General features: G+C 38.7%; 1 protein-coding gene across 1 annotated transcript in view; it reads left to right on the forward strand.

The window, feature by feature from the left end:
• Positions 1-5876: 5876 nt before the first annotated feature.
• LOC140522359 (solute carrier family 22 member 1-like) overlaps positions 5877-16709 on the forward strand; it is a 45046-nt gene continuing 34213 nt past the window's right edge. Inside the window, exon 1 of the mRNA XM_072637707.1 lies at positions 5877-6500. Coding sequence (XP_072493808.1) covers positions 6090-6500 — 411 coding nt within the window. The 5' untranslated portion in view covers positions 5877-6089. The remainder of the gene's footprint in view (positions 6501-16709) is intronic.

The raw sequence follows: 16709 nt of genomic DNA on the forward strand, positions 1-16709 counted from the left end.
TTTTGGACTATTTGTACACATCTGTGATATTTTTGACTGTCTTGAATGTTCTCCTTCCTCCAAACCTAACCCTAATTCCTTACCCTGCCCCCACAGGGTTCCAAAAGCTTTATCATAGCCCCAGAACTCAGGAACCATATACTAGGAGCATCACAGGTGCTTAAACAATGTATTTGAAAAATTCAATTGATCAGACAGCTGAGATGCTAAAGAACCAGTTACACCTAACAACTTCTGTTTGCTTTATTTGATATGAGACAGTCTAGAGCTAAAATCAGAGAACAAAAAATTATGAGAAATCCCACATTCCCCTGCCCCAAACTGTTCACGTGGGATTGGGCCCTATTGTGTGCAGCTATTAAGAACCATTTTTGGAGGTGTCTACATGCTCCTGAGCTGCCTCCTTTCACATCTGCCATCTTCTATCTGATACATGAAAGCCTGGGATAGCCAGAAAGAGCTAAAGACTAATAGCTAAATATTCTTGTACTTTTCTGCTGCCAGCTTAAGGACAGTGAGCTGCATCAAGAAGGCCACTGAAGCAAAATTAGTCAGGAGTACTGACTTTTATTTCTGGCTCTGCCATGAACTGTGTGAACTTAAGCTCCTTTTCTTACCTTTCTGAGCCTCATTTTGCAGATCTGAAAAGTGAAGGAATTGGAGAACCTGGGTTCTGATGTTGTCTCTGCCTACCTGGGTGACTTTTGATCTCAGTTTCCCAACTGAGGAGGTTACACTAGATGACTCTGAAGCCTAGATATTCTTATAAAAATTTAACAACTGTCTCTCTTGGGAAAAAAAAAAAAAGTGTGTGACCCACTTGTAAATTCAATCTGCTTAATTAACATTTTTTCCATTGATACAATCAACAAAACAATGAATGAAGCCCTGATTTGCTGTGCTTGCAGATAGCCCGCTCAGTGAACCTCTATCCAAGGTCTTTTGAGTTTGTGGAGACTCATCTCTAGAATTCCTTCTGGATCAGAGATCTATGTGATTCTGTGGTTATAGAAAGCATGACTCTGCCAGTGATACCATGGGTCAAAAGTGGATTGTGGGGAGCTGAGTGGCCTGTAGAGAACTGATACAATTGCATTTTATTCTATATTCAGCATTTGACTGTGTTGCCTTAGAAAAGAGCTTTGCAAACTTATTTGGCCTACTGTCCACTTTAAAAATAATTACTCAGTGCTCCCCTGGAAATCTATTTTTTTAAACACTTCAACAGTTTTTTAAAAAAATTACATCATTTAAAAATGATGCATCTTGATCAATGCAGCTTATTGTAAATTTGCATTTTTTCCCTGGCATTGAAATTTTGATGATACAATATTATATCATGTAACTGTATAGTATTATATTGTAAACAAGTTGTTACATGCACATGTTCCAGCTGATGCATTTTGGACTAACAATGTACTGCAATGCTCACCTGACAACACTTGCTGGTTAAGACCTGTAAGTGAACTTGATGACTGATGGGCTATTACTTGGATTTTGTGTGTTTATTTGGAAAAATCATGTAGTCACTGTGACATTAACTCTGTTACACAACAAATGAAACATGTACAAAAGGTTTTTCAAAATTTTCTTCTCTTCTTTCCTTATATTTTCACCACTCCCTTATTTTTATTCAACTACCTACAATTGCACCTGAGGCTACTATGTGTCAACCCCCTCCCCATCATTCCAGTGCCCTCCTGGGGGTGGTATCGCCCATTTTGGGAACCTATGCTTATACTATACAGCAGGCTGATGCAATGGATACAGTGCTGGGTCTGGAGTAAGGAAGACTTCAGGCACTCACTGCCTCAGACACTTAACTGTATGATCCTGCACAATTCACTTAACCTTTATCTGTCCCAGCACCTACCTCACAGGGTTGTAAAGTTATTGTGATCAAATGAATTATTTGTAGAGTGCTTAGCACAGGGTCTAATACATAGGTACTTAAAAAAAATACTTGTTTTCTTCTTTCCTTGAGTTATTTTCTTATGCCTCTAATTGCTATTGGGGAAGCTAGGTGGCACCATAGTGCATAGAGTGCTGGGTCTAGAGTCAGAAAGACTTATCTTCCTGAATTCAAATCTGACCTCAGACACTTACGATCTGTGTGACCCTGGGAAAGTCACTTACCCCTGTTTGCCTCAGTTTCCTCATCTGTAAAATGAGCCAGAGAAGGAAATGGCAAACCACTGCAGTATATTTGCCAAGAAAACCCCAAATGGGGTCATAGAGAGTCAGATGCAACTGAAAAAGAAAATGAACAATAACTAATTGCTATAAAATATTTTATTATGCACAGAAGGATTTTGATAGGCCAAGGAATTCTGTTTCTCTTTTCTGTCTTATTTGGCAGGTAATGTGTGGTTCCCTTCGAAATGAATAATTATGCTAACAAGGACATATTCCTTCTATTTTAACAAGTGATGAGCATCCTCTTTTGTTATTATAAATACACATACCCTCCCTGGGTGACCAAAAAGGGTATCTTCCTCTTTGTTTCATCTAACAAATGAATAGAAGAATAGGAGACGAATAAATATCACTAGTTGAATTGTAACAGACACGTATCCATCATCTGCTGCTGAAGTGTGGTTCACTGAGTATATAAGCTGTAGTTTTTCCTGTGTCTGTCTCCTGTACTGACTTATTACAATACCTAATCAAGATCCAAAGAGAATCAATCAACAAACATTTATTAGATGCCTGCAATGTACTGGCACTGTGCTATGACTGGAGCTACAAAAAGTCACAAAAGATACCCCTTGATCTCAAGGAGCTCACAATCTAATGGGAGGGGGGAACAATATGGAACACACATATATGTATATATAATAGGATGTCATGCATATGTATGTATATATACACACATATACATACATACTATATATGTATATATACATATGTATACATGTATATATATATGTATACATATATATATATACATGTGATAAGTAGGAAATAACAGAGAGAAGGCACTAGAATTTAGAGAGCAGAAAAGACTTCCTGTAAAATATGGGATTTTAGTTGAGACTTAAAGGAAGCCAGGGAACTCAGTAAGTGGAGTTGAAGAAGGACAGTATTCCAGGTATGGGGGACAGTCAGAGAAAACGCCCAGAGAGGAGAGATGGAGTGTCTTGTTTATGGAGTGACCAGAAGCTGAGTGTCATGAGATCAAAGATCATGTGTTGGGGAATGGAGGACTGGAAAAGTTGGAGGGGTCTAGGTGGATAAAGTGATAAAGTACCAGGATGAGAGTCAGGAAGACTCATCTCCCTCAGTGCAAATATGTCCTCAGCCACTTACTATCCGTGTGACCCTGGGCAGTCACTTAACCCTATTTGCCTCAGTTTCTTCCTCAGTAAAATGAACTAGAGAATAAAATGGCAAACTCCAGTATCTCTGCCAAGAAAACTCCAAATTGGGGTCATGAAGAGTAGGACACAACTGGAAAATGACTGAGCAACAAGATTATGAAGGGCTTTGAAAGCCAAAGAGAGGATTTTATATTTAGTCCTGAGGAGGACAGGGAGCCACTGGAGAGAATTCATGAACATAAATAGTATGTACCTAACAAAATTGAAGTTTGTAAATCAGTGATACGAGAGGCAAGTGTGGCATTGCTAAAAGAGCAGAACCTGTTGACGTCTAGGTTAATTCTCTAAGACTATAGAATAATTCCCAATCTACACTAGTGGTGGGGCTGGTGGGGATCCTCCCATCTCCACCCAAAACCCCAGGAGGAGATGATTCCTTACTTGATATTTCCCACAGCAAAGAATATCCAGATCTAGAAAAAAAAAAAAACTAGGTGCTATTGTTTCTAAGACACAAGGGACAGCGTTTCCAGGATCTTCTCAATTTTCTCGCTTTGGGACAAAGAGCGAGTCATTCTGCTCTAGTTATTTTGTCATAATGATTTAAAATTTTTAAGAATTCGCATAATTCATGCATTAACTTTGTAAGTTGCTCTGTTAAGAAAGGCCTTGCAACTAAAGCAGGGAAACATCGCATGTATTGTCACAATCAGATGAGTTTCTTGGTTTTTCTGATCTTTTTTCCCTATATTTTTTAGGTATTTGGGCATAAGGGATGAGACATCAGGGATGAGAGGCAGGAAGTGTTACAGAGTAAAACAATAAAGATGATACAAAAACAAGCTTTTTTTTTTTTTTTTTAAAGAAACAAGGCACAGCAAGTGATTAATAAATACTTGTGGTCTGCCAACCTGCCCTATCAGGCACAGAGGTCAGTGTCCACTCTTTTATAGGACTATGGAATCCAGGCCTACCACTCATCAGCTGCCACACTTTTGGTTAGCTTTCGGCAGTACTGTCAGTGAGCTCATCGGGGCAGGATAGTCACCATTCTCTACAATGTTGACAAAAGCTTCTTCTCATGGAAACACTGAAGCAACTTTATATTGATTGAGATAGTCAGTAGCAGGGGAGACCAAAGAAGGACCAGTGAAACAATGTTCTTTAATCAATATAGTCTACTTAAGAATGATCATGAAATACTTAGAGTCAACGGATGTACCTGGGCTGTGCACTTATCTGTAAAATGAGGGAGTTAGACTAGATGAGGGATTCTTCATCTTTTCTGTGTCATGGATTCCTTTGGCAGTCTGAAAAAACTTGTAGCCTTCTCAGAATTCTCAGAATAATGTTTTTAAATGGATAAAATAAAATACACAGGATTACAAAGAAAACCAATCATATTGAAATACAATGATTAAAATATTTTTAAAAACAAACTCACATACTCCCAAATGAAGAAACCCTGGCCCAGGTAAATCCCTACCAGCTCCCCGTCCCTCAGCTTGGACTCCTCATTAATCTCTCACTGCCCATATCCAATCTGTTGTTAAGGTGAGTTGATTTCACCTTGGCAGCATCTCCAAATATACCTCCTCTGCTCCCATGCTACCATCACCTTAGTGCACACCTGGCAATTACCTGATGGTGGATCTGCCTGCCTCATCTTCCCACTGCAATACATTTTCCATTCAGCCACCAAAGTGATTTTCCTAAAGCTCAGGTCTAATCATGACACCCTTCTCCCCTTGGAAAACTATAGTAGCCTTCCATCACCTCCAGGATCACATATAAAATTCTCTATTTGGCATTCAAAACCCTTTATAATCTTGTTCCTCTTCAGTCTTTCAAGTCTTCTTCCACTTTACTTTCTTACCCATATTCTTCCTACCAGTGACATTGCAATCATGGCTAATCTGTGAACAAGACACTCTGTCACTTGACTCTGGGCATCACTTTTCCTTCTCTACTCTTTAATAAAAGAATTTGCTCTGTAAAATTTGGATTCAGTCAAAAGGCCATACTTGAGGACCTAGAGGACCACAGGCTCTGTACCATTTGCTAGCTTCTCTCCTTACAAATCACTGAGCAGATAAACGTTGGATGATAGAAATCATAGATTGAGCTGAAAGGGTATTTAGAGACAATCTAGGCAAATTTTATTTTACAGATGAGGAAACTCAGGGCCAGAGAGGTTAATGAGCCCAAGATCATATGAATCATTAAAAAAAAAAAAAAAGGAATACAATTGGAATTGGAACCCAAATTTTCTGACTTCAGTGGTCTTTTCACTGTACCATGAGTGTAGGGGGTCCCAAGATTATGGCAGATAGCCTGTGACTAGATCAAGGGTAGGCTTTGATAATTAGTGACCTTTGGTATATCTGGGTAATAAAAAGAAATATCCTAATAGATAATCTCTTCAGCCCTCAAAGTAATTTGAGGATTGATTTTTCCGTTTGTTGTTTGGGTGACACAGAGTTATTTAAGGTCTCTACCTCACTGACTTTTCCCCTCAATAAAATAAACAATCCAACCTACTGTCATCCTCTAGCCTTCCACTTCCCCTCCCTTGACCTGAAAGAGTCACAAGGAGGTGAAAGATTATTTCTACTTGGTTGTTTATCATGCCTGAACTTGCTTTGAAATGGTGCAATCTGAATTAACTACCAATAGATTATTTGATACTGGTAACTTAGACTCTGCAGTTTGGGGCACATCTGGCAATGAATTTTATTAGTTGCCTGAAAGGTATTGCCCTATCCAATTATGCCAACCTTAGATGACATTTTAGAGCACATTGGGGAATTTGACTTCTTCCAGAAACAAGCCTTTGGCTTTCTATGTCTGCTATCAATTTTTTTTGCCCCCATCTATGTGGGGATTGTTTTTCTGGGCTTTACCCCGGATCACCGCTGCCTCAGTCCTGGAGTTTCAGAGCTAAGCAAGCAATGTGGCTGGAGTTTGGAAGAGGAGCTGAATTACACAGTGCCAGGCCTGGGCATACCAGGAGATGCTTATACCAGTCAGTGCCGGAGATATGATGTGGACTGGAACCAAACAGCCCTCAGCTGCACAGACCCGTTAGCCAATTTTACCAGCAACAGGAGCCACATTCCTCTTACCACCTGTCAGGATGGCTGGATATACGACACTCCAGGATCCTCCATTGTGACTGAGGTAATAAACTAGAATCACCATGCCTTTTCTGGTCTGCATATGGGGACCAGTGGGAGGGTTGGGTCTCCTGATAGAGGGGAAAATGAGTTCTATTTTCTAGTTTTGGTTTTGAGAGAGGTAGCCTGGTATAATGGCAGCCAGGTGGTACAATAGATAGAAGTCAGGAAGATTCATTTTCCTGAATTCAAATCTGGCCTCAGATACTTACTAGCTATGTGACCTTGGGCAAGTCACTTAACCCTGTTTGCCTCAGTTTGTAAGTGAGCTGGAGAAGGAAGTGGCAAGAAAACCCCAAAAGGAGTCACAGTCAAACACAACTGAAATGATTGAACAACAACAAAAGCATGGTGTGGTGGCCAGACAGCTGAACTTGGAACCAGGGAGACCTGGGTTCAAGTCCCACTTTTGACATATACTTAATGTGTAATCCTAAGTAAGTGACTCAGGAAATCAGTGTACCTATCTAAGGAATAAAAATTGCAGAAAAGGTTTTAATCTGCATTGGTAGACAAGTTCCCAATGTCAATGAAATCCTAGGTTCAGTTTCTATCTCTTCAGGGTCTTTTCCTCTCAATGAACAAGACTGGAAGGGTAAGGGTTATTGTTTCCATTTTACAGATGAGGAAAAAGAGGCTAGGAGAGAGGTTTATTGACTTGCCAACTATTAAGTGTCAGAGACAGATTGGAAAGCAGGTCTCTTGACTCTAACATTTTTTCCCTTGAGTTATACTGCTTTTCACTGTTAATAAGGATTAGTAAGAGTGAATATATATTCAGCTTGTTGCAGCACCATGCCGAGTCACAGGACCGAGTTTGTGTGTGTGTGTTTCTGCATCTGTGTGCATGAATGTGATTTGACTACTTGTCAAAGGGAGATTGCTTTAAAAGGGAAATAAATGCTGTAAATTTCAAAATCCCAGACAGCTCAGGCATAGAACTGAGATTTTTTTTTGCTCATTTGGAAATTTACTCCTGGACAGTAACTCTAATATTCATCACTTTGAGTTTCAAGGGAGTTTAAGGTTCTAAAATCTCATTTTTCATTTTTTAATCCACATGAAGCACTGGCCCAGTTCTATGAGTCAGAGCAGTTGCATACTTTGGTAACAGGTTTAGAACTCTGAGAAAAGCAGACAACTCAGCCACAGACTCCTCCACATGAAACATTACCTTAAGGGCTGGTGTTTTACCTGTTGACTCTACTGATTTCTGTTCTGATCTCAAATTTCCTAACTTGCATGTAGTTGAAATACTCAGCATAATGAGTGGTTCTCCTTGGGTATGTATGTCCAATCATTTTCAGTTGTGACTGACTCTTTATGACCCCATCTGGGATTTTCTTGTCAAAGACCCTGGAGTGGTTTGCCATTTCCTTCATGAGCTCATTTTACAGATGAGGAAACTGAGGCAAATTGGGTTAAGTGGTTTTCCCAGGGTCACGCAACTAGTAAGTATTTGATGCTGAATTTGAACTCAGGTCTTCCTGACTCCAAGTCCAGCAACTCTATCCACTTTACCACTTAGCTGCCCCTCCTTGTGTATGGGAATGTGTACCTCTAGACTTCTTGATACCTAACAAAGGTTCCACTTCCTTAAATAACTTGCTCTCAAGTCTTTTCCCTGATCAGAATGGATCCTGGCAGGGATTCCATACACTGAGAAAAAATTCTTCCACAATACTTTGGTAACAATAGATACTCTCTAGCTCCTAATAAACCTTCACATCTTTTGAAATGATCAGGCATTACTAAGATATGGCTAGCATTCTTACTATTTTCTTAAAGCAATAAGAAATTGATGAAACCATGTTTCAAAAGGCTGTTAGTGGTTTATTTTCTCCCAATGTACGGCTTAAGTTGGCAATTTTTTTTCTTTGTACAAATTAGGCAGAAGTTTCACACTTCTTAGTAACAACTGCTACCATCTCGGGCAGCTAGATAGTGTAGTGGTTAAAACACCATGCCTTCCTAAGTTCAAATCTGGCCTCAGACACTTACTATGTGACCCTGTCACTTAAGTGGCAAGTCACTTAATCCTGTTTACCTCAGTTTCTCATCTGTAAAATGAGATAGGGAAGGAAATGGCAAACTACTCCATTATCTTTGCCAAGACAATTCCAAATGGGGTCACAAAGAATTGGATACAACAGAAAAACCACTGAACAACAACAAATGATCTTGGGTCAGAAAAATCTGTTTTTTACTAGTTTGAAGGTCCTTTCTTGACCTACATGTCCAAAATATCCTATAGAAACTACGTCGCCACAGAGTGGCTTCCTTTGGACCCAAATTAGGGAACTTTTTAGGTCTCTGAGAGGGAGACTCCTTTTCTTTGCTTCTACATCTTGAAAAAATATTCCTGGGTCAATTAAGGTTGAGCCTTTCTTTGCAAAAATTATGGTGTTCCTTCATCTCTGTTAGTATTTGCCTCACCTTGACTAATTGCGGCAATGATACCCATCAGTCACGATTGGTGATGTGCAGTTATAGATCACAGTTGTGTATCTGCATATTTACTGCTAACTATATCAATTTTCTTAGGGACAACTGTACCTATCTACATTAATATTTGTAATTGACAATTTATAGTAGAAGGATTTTCTTTTTTCCTTCATACAGAACAATAGAATTGGTAAATATAGGGTATGCTTTTCCAAGGGTCTCACCATCACCACCATATAATGACTGTTGTTTAGTCTTTTTCAGTCGTGTCTGACTCTCCATGACCACATTTGGGGTTTTCTTGGCAAAGATACTAGGATGGTTTGCCATTTCCCTCTCCAGCTCATTTTACAGATGAGGAAACTGAAGCAAACAAGGTTAAGTGATTTACCTCAGAGCTAGTAAATATCTGAGGCTGGATATGAACTCAGGTCTTCCTGACTCCAGGCCAGGCACTCTATCCATTGCACCACCTAGCTGCCCCATATAATGATTCTAGGTTTTGCAAATATGTTTGCCATATAATTCAAATTATCTAGCCTTCACAAAGGCAAGAGCTTCCCTATAAGACTCTCCACTAATTTACTTCTCTTTTCTAATTCTGTGTCCTTCTAACGCTGTAGCATATCTAATACTAGGTTAATTTAAGCTTCCTGTGATTATTCTCCTGGATGAACAAATGAAATAATACTTGTAAAGTGCTTAGAACAGTGCCTGGCATGTAGTAGTCAATATGTAAACATTTATCACCTTCCCTTCCCCCTGGATAGCACAGTTCTATCCTAAAAAAGTTCCCTCTGGGCAGCTAGGTGATGCAGTGAATAGATCGCTGGCCCTGGATTCAGGAGGACCTGAGTTCAAGTCTGGTCTCAGATACCTGACACTAGATGTATGACCCAGGGCAAGTCAGTTAACCCCAACTGCCTCACAAAAAAGGTTCCCTAATTTGGATCCATAGTGTCTCACTGGCACAGGGGATGTGGTTTTGGTCTTACCTACAATGAAAGTGTTCCCTTTTGGACTGAAATATCACTCAATTTCTTTGTGAGAATGCTTTTTCTGCTCAGGAGACCTTCTCCTCTTTAAGTAGCCACCTCACCTGTTCATAGGATCATAGATTTAGGGCCAAAAGGGATCCTAGAAGCTTTTGAGTCCAAGCTCCTAATTTTGCAGATGAAGAAACAGACATGAGGGCATGAAGGGACTTGGTCACAATATCTGAGGAAGATATGAACTTGATTCTTAAAGTTCAGTGTCCTAACCAGTTCCTGCGACTATTGTCAGTTCATTAAGAATGTTTGAAAGAGTTAATGGTTCAGGTCCTTCACAGAGCATTTCCTGAGTGACCTTACATGACTTTGTTACTCTTCATCACTCTTCAATCCTCCAAGGATTCTTTACAACATTTTTATAATACCCTCCGTCTTATTTTTCTCCACTTATGTTAGGCGAGAGGCCTCTCTGAATCTCAGTACCTATAACATGACAATACCTTTTAAGCTTCAGTGCTCATTTTTCGAAGAGATTGCTCCATGTTGAAGATAGAGCAGAACTAGTAGCACTAACTTAATTAGAAAACATGTCACAATAAGCCTTTAATAAACAGTGAATAAACAAACAATACACAATATACCAATGGGTATCAATGCATCAGAAATGAACTCAAGGTAATGAAAAACATCTAATCAGAGAGAAATAACCACTGCCTGAGAACAGAGTCCAAGTGATCATCAATAATTGACTATGAGGAGAAAGAGAGATGACAGCACACTCAGACTTGAAAAGTATTTCCCAATGGGTTTTAAAAGGATTCTTAAAAACATATTTAACTTTAAAGAGCAAAACCAAATGACAACACTGATGATGGGAAGGTTGGGGAAAGTTTCCTATAGAAGATGGTACTTGAGGTATGGTAGGAAAAGGCAGAGGTTTGGAAAGAGAACCTTTGAGATGTATGCAAAGAATTCCAGCGATCATGTGTCTATCAATATCTTCTTGGCAGCTGCAGGGAAGATGGATTAGAGAGAGGCGAAGGGATAAAGTAGTGTCTGGGAGACCAATTAGGGAAATGTTTTAAGAGTCTTGGTGAAAAGGGAGAAGAGCTTGAGCTAAGGTGAATGGAGAGAAGGGGATAGATAGGAAAGATCTTTTGGAGGTAGAACTGGTAAGATCTGGCAATTAATTGGTTATATGAGAATAAGCTAGAACTTAGAGCTAAGTATGACAGGTTATAAATGGGGTAACTGGGAGCATGATGTGTGTGCAACAGAAGTAAGGAAGATAGGAAGAAGGAAGGGAGGTTCAGAAAGGTCAAGTTCATATAGAAATGGATCTCTGACAGCAATATCCTGACTTAGGAAACAATACATTAACATTACCTACGCTGTACTGTATTTGTTTTGTAAAACATTTTCCAAGTTTATTTTAATCTAGTTCACCACCCGCTTGCCCTTGGGAGTTTTACCTTGCCCTCAGGGTGACTTTGACATCTCTAACTAGTTGTTCAATCATTTTTCAGTTGTGTTCAGCTCTAATTCATTTTACAGATAAGAAGACTGAGGGAAACAGAGTTAAGTGACTTGCCCAGGGTCACGCAGTTAGTAAGTGTCTGAGGCCAAATTTGAATTCAGGTCTTCCTGACTCCAGGGCTGGTGCTCTAACCACTGTGCCACCTAGCTGCCCCTAGGCCCTTGCTTTCGATCATCCTGAAATTTACAGAGCATTGTTTTAGTTGAGTAGTACAATTGGAAGAAAGATTCAACAGAGATTAAGATGAGGGAGAGATGAGGAAGAGGAAGTAGTGAGTGTAGACAGATTTTTCTAGCAGTTTGGTTAAGGAAAGGGAGAAAAGATATTGGAAAATAGTAAAACTGAAAAGAAAGGACCAGATAGAATTGGTAGAGTTGGTGACCTTTGCCCTATTCCCACCAGCAGCCCAAATCTCTCTACATTTGTCCCCTGAATATCATTATGTCTAGTGCCACACTCAATACGGACAGAAAACAACATTATTATTTAGTGAATCATTTGTTATTAAGAATATGACTAGAAATAATAGAAGTGTAGCCCTTGGGGTGGGCGGGTTGAAGGACAGGGAAGGTACCCATAATCCCTCCCCAAATGTTCCCTGTTTTCCTTCTTTACCCCCAGTCTCACTCGGCACCTACACCATCCCCCACACCTACCATGTTATCCCTGAAAATAAAGGTTAGGTTACCTTCTGGTCTTTTATTGAATCCTAGGTTCTTTGACCTTTTTCCATAGTTACTGTTTTCCACAACTTGAATCAGTTTTGTGACAACTTGAAACCTGAAAAAATTATTTCTCAGGGAAAGTATTACAAACACTGTACCTACATAATTTCTCTGTTGAAAGCACTCCTGCTACTGTACCAGAAATGAGTAGAATCTAACACTGTTTCCACTTTGCCTCTGATATTATTGTCTTAGCTGATAGGATGTTTATCTGGATTATACTTTAAAAGAAATGTAGTTACTGATGTGAGAAATATTTCAGGAATAATAATGGCTAATATGACAGATACTGCTTAATGATGGTAAATCAATATGGCTTAATCTATCATTTTAATAAGCAGTAAGCCTTTGAATTATAAACAGATGTTATTCCATTTAGAAGCAGATGGTTTAACGGAAAGACCTTTGAACCAAGACTTAGGTCCCATTCTTGCCACTGACTATTTAATTGTATGGGAAAAGAAAGCAAGAAAGTGGGTTTTTCCCCCCAGGATACAGTTATTATGGAAGAGAATAAACACCAATAACACTAGTTTGATCTTAGCCTCTACTTCAGATTTCTAGCATCTCACATTTGTTTCCTCAATAACAAAACAATGTTCCATATGGCCAGAATTTAGAAATTGTCACTTCCTGATTATACACCAGTTATGACTATGGATTTAATTATAACTGTTCAGTTCAATTAGTTTCATTCAGTTCAATGAATATTAAGTGCTTACTACAGTAGATGGAAGACATTGTAGAGTTGTGTAGAAAGAGTCAATTATAAATAAAACACCATCATCCCTGTTCTGGCTACTCTCTCCTCCCTTCCCAATCTTCACTGTCAACAGAGTAATAGTTGGTTAATTATCTCAGCTCAATGCCACCCTCTACTCTCAAATCTCTTGCTTCCTTGTCCTATTGTGGTTCATGATTTACTAAATCCCAGCCTTAGGTTATTCCTGCAATCTGCCTTTTTGCTCCTGTGCTGCTGAGTAATTGATATGACTTGCCCTTTCAATCTCCACAACATTCCTTTAAATACATACTTTTTACTCTGTTCACCCAGTAGCTGTCCTAGTCTGGTCCCATATTACCTCTCACCTAGACTATTACAAGAGTCTCCTACTTTGTCTTTCTGCCTTCAATCTCCCTCCTCCAATTCACCCTTTAGATAACTGCCAAACTAATTTTTGTAAATCATCATTCTAACCATGTCACTCCAGTGACAATAAACACCAGTGACTCCCTATTGCTTGTAGCATCAAATATCATGTTTCCCAAAATTTCTAGCACAGGTTAAAGCTTTACTAGCTTTAAATGAAGCTTTAATCTGCACTAGAAATCTTGGGATAGTCTCCATATAATCTTCTATTTGGTTTTTAAAATCCTCTAAACATCTTTCTGACCTACCTTTCAATCTTATGCAGTACTCTCTTTCCCATATCACATATAGCTCTTCATCTCCTGACTTTGTACAGGCTGCCATCTGTGTCTGCAATGTTCTCCATCTTCACTTCTGCCTCTTGGAGCCCCTGGCTTCTTCTGGCATTCAGTTCATGTCACCTTATGCATAAGGCTATCCTATATCTTCCCAACTGCTACTGCCTTCCTAACTCTGTAAACCCTGCCTCCCACCCCGGTTACTTTGTATTTGTTTCACACTTGGCTTATTTATATTGATATGTGGAAGTGTTCTGTATCCTGGTAGAATGTAAGGGCATTGGGAGCAGGAACTCTTTACTGTATGTCTTTGTGTTCGTAGCACCAAGCTCAATACCTGGCCTAGAGGCATTTAATAAATGCTCGTTGGTTGTTATAATTTAGTCAAGTGGATAAAACTTGAACATAAATGACTATAATAAAAAGTAGATTAAAAGAACTCAGGGGAGATGAAAGCAAACAGAGATAGGTTCTGGTTCTTTAAAGATAAGAAGAACATGTTGAAATCCTGGTAAATATTGCAGAGGGAATAAGTACTCCATTGTCCAAGTGCAGGTTAGTTTATAGCATCTTTCTCTACATTTCAACTGAGTCCACTTCTCAACTCCTATTCTTAAGTAATTTTAATGAGGTTCTCTGATTGATTTGTTTCACTTATCTTTAGCTTTGTAGCTCTTAGACTGCTCTTCCAAAGCTTGGAACTATTTTGATTGGTTTTGAGTAACCCTTAATGCTTTCCTGCTTTTGGTAAAGACTGATATGAGGATAAACCCATACATGTGTAAACAGATTAATTTTCAAATTTAGATAATTGAATAAATTCATTAAATACCCATCGTATCCAGAGCACTATGCCATGCTGATGAGGGAGGATAGAGTTTAGATAAGATACTGTTTCTGTCCTGGAGGGTACAGAAGAGATATAAACTTGGCTATTACAATAATAAATCATAATTAGAGCAGAGAGATGGAAATGAGAGTGCTAAGTGAGGTTGGGTCATTTCATAATTTTTTACACTGTTGTTCTGGCTTTGACAGTCAGTCTCAAAAAGACATCCAGTGTCCAACTTTGGGCTAAGCTATATTTTAACTGAAAGGTACTCATATTGTATGTGTGGAAAGAGTTGATCAGAATAGCCTTGGTCAAATTGATTCTCTTTCAATACCTCAACCCATTTGACAAAATATTTTAAAATAGGGCACAGCTAATAGAGGAAGCAAAGATATTTGTTTAAATGAAGCATAAATTAGTGTAAATGAAACCTTATGCTTTGTTATTCTTGCGAGATATGAAGTTTTCTAAGACAAAATAGAATTAGAGGGCAGCTAACCATTGGTTGGTTAAAGATAGGTCACACTGCTATTGGCCCTTTGGAAAATAATTCATGCTTTCTCAATTTTCAGTTGAGGCATGACACTTCTCTGAGAAGCATAACCTCTGGCAGCAAAAGACAGTCAGCTAGATATAAATTAAGAATTCTGCTTTGGAAAGGAAAATTCCTTGCCTCTCTGGTGGGAAGCACTTTCTCTATCTTCCATTCTTCCCACTTCAGTCATAACATCTTTTTTTTTCTTGCAATTAATAGTATTTTATTTATTTTTCCAATTACATGTAAAGGTAGTTTTCAACATTCACAATATAAGATTTTGAGTTCCAATTTTTTTCTTCCCTCTCTTCCTCCCTCCCCCCTCCCCAAAACAGCAAGAAATCTGATATGGGCTATACATGTATTAAACACATTTCCATATTAGTCATGTTGTGAAAGAAGAATCAGAGCAAAAAAGAAAAATCACAAGAAAGAAAAAACAAAACAAAGGTGAAAATAGAATGCTTCAATCACATTCAGACTCCATAGTTCTTTCTCTGGATGTGGATAGCATTTTCCACCATGAGTCTTTTGGAATTGTCTTTGTACATAATTAGCCATTGCATTGCTGAGAAGAGCCAAGTCTATCAAAGTTGATCTTTGTACAATATTGCTATTACCGTGTACAATGTTTTCCTAGTTTTGCTCACTTCCCTCAGCATCAGTTCATGTAAGTCTCTGCAGGTTTTTCTGAGATTCGTCTGCTTATCATTTCTTATGGAACAATAATATTACCTTACATTCATATACTACAACTTGTTCAGCCATTCCCCAATTGATGAGCATGTCCTCAACTTCCAATTCTTAGCCACCACAAAAAGAGCTTCTATAAATATTTTTGTAAATGTGGGTTCTTTTCCCATTTTTATGATCTCTAGGCGATGCAGACCTCATAGTGGTATTGCTGGATCAAAGAGTATGCACAGTTTTATAGCCCTTTAGCATAGTTCCAAATTACTCTCCAGATCAGTCATGACATCATGCAGCAGGTCTACTCACGCAGTGGCAGTCTATGTACTTAGCAAGGAAAAGGTTCATGAGTTAAATAAAGTGATAGCTCTGAGGAATATGCCTCAACTGAACTGTGAGTTGAGAAAAGAGTTGAGCTTGTAAATGAATGGGTCCATAAAGTCTTACAGAGTGGTATGTCATTAGAGACACTGTATCAGGAGGAGATGTATGGGCATATCATGAAAAGGGAAAGGACATTGGTTCCCTATGGTGCCTTTGAGTTACCTTGGTCACATGTGGTTGCCATGTGTGTTTCTACTAGTATTCACCATATTTGTACCCACTGTTTCCAATGATTCTATGTGTAGTTGTGAGAGAGTGCTAATCCACAGTTTTATTAGAAGTGGTGGTGGTGATTTGTTGCTTTGTCCTTATTGTCCTTATAAAGCCGTGTCAATAAATGTCTTTGCTTTGAACTAATTCTTTCTACTAACTGACTATTAGAGGTAAGTGTATGGGTTGGGGCTCATGAACTGTAGTGTTAGAAATGCAAACTCATCTTAAACTTTGAGACAGTCACTCAACACAATCTTCCCTATCCTTTGGGACACATCCTGTAATTTAAGTTGAGAGATAGCCTAAATGGAACACTAAATGCATGCATACATATCTGTATATATGTATATGTATATATAGATATATACATATACATACATACATATGAAACACATTCAAAACAAATATAAGATAACATAGAGTAGGGGTGGG

This window comes from Notamacropus eugenii, chromosome 2 (genome assembly GCF_028372415.1).
Source record: "Notamacropus eugenii isolate mMacEug1 chromosome 2, mMacEug1.pri_v2, whole genome shotgun sequence".
NCBI lineage: Eukaryota > Metazoa > Chordata > Mammalia > Diprotodontia > Macropodidae > Notamacropus > Notamacropus eugenii.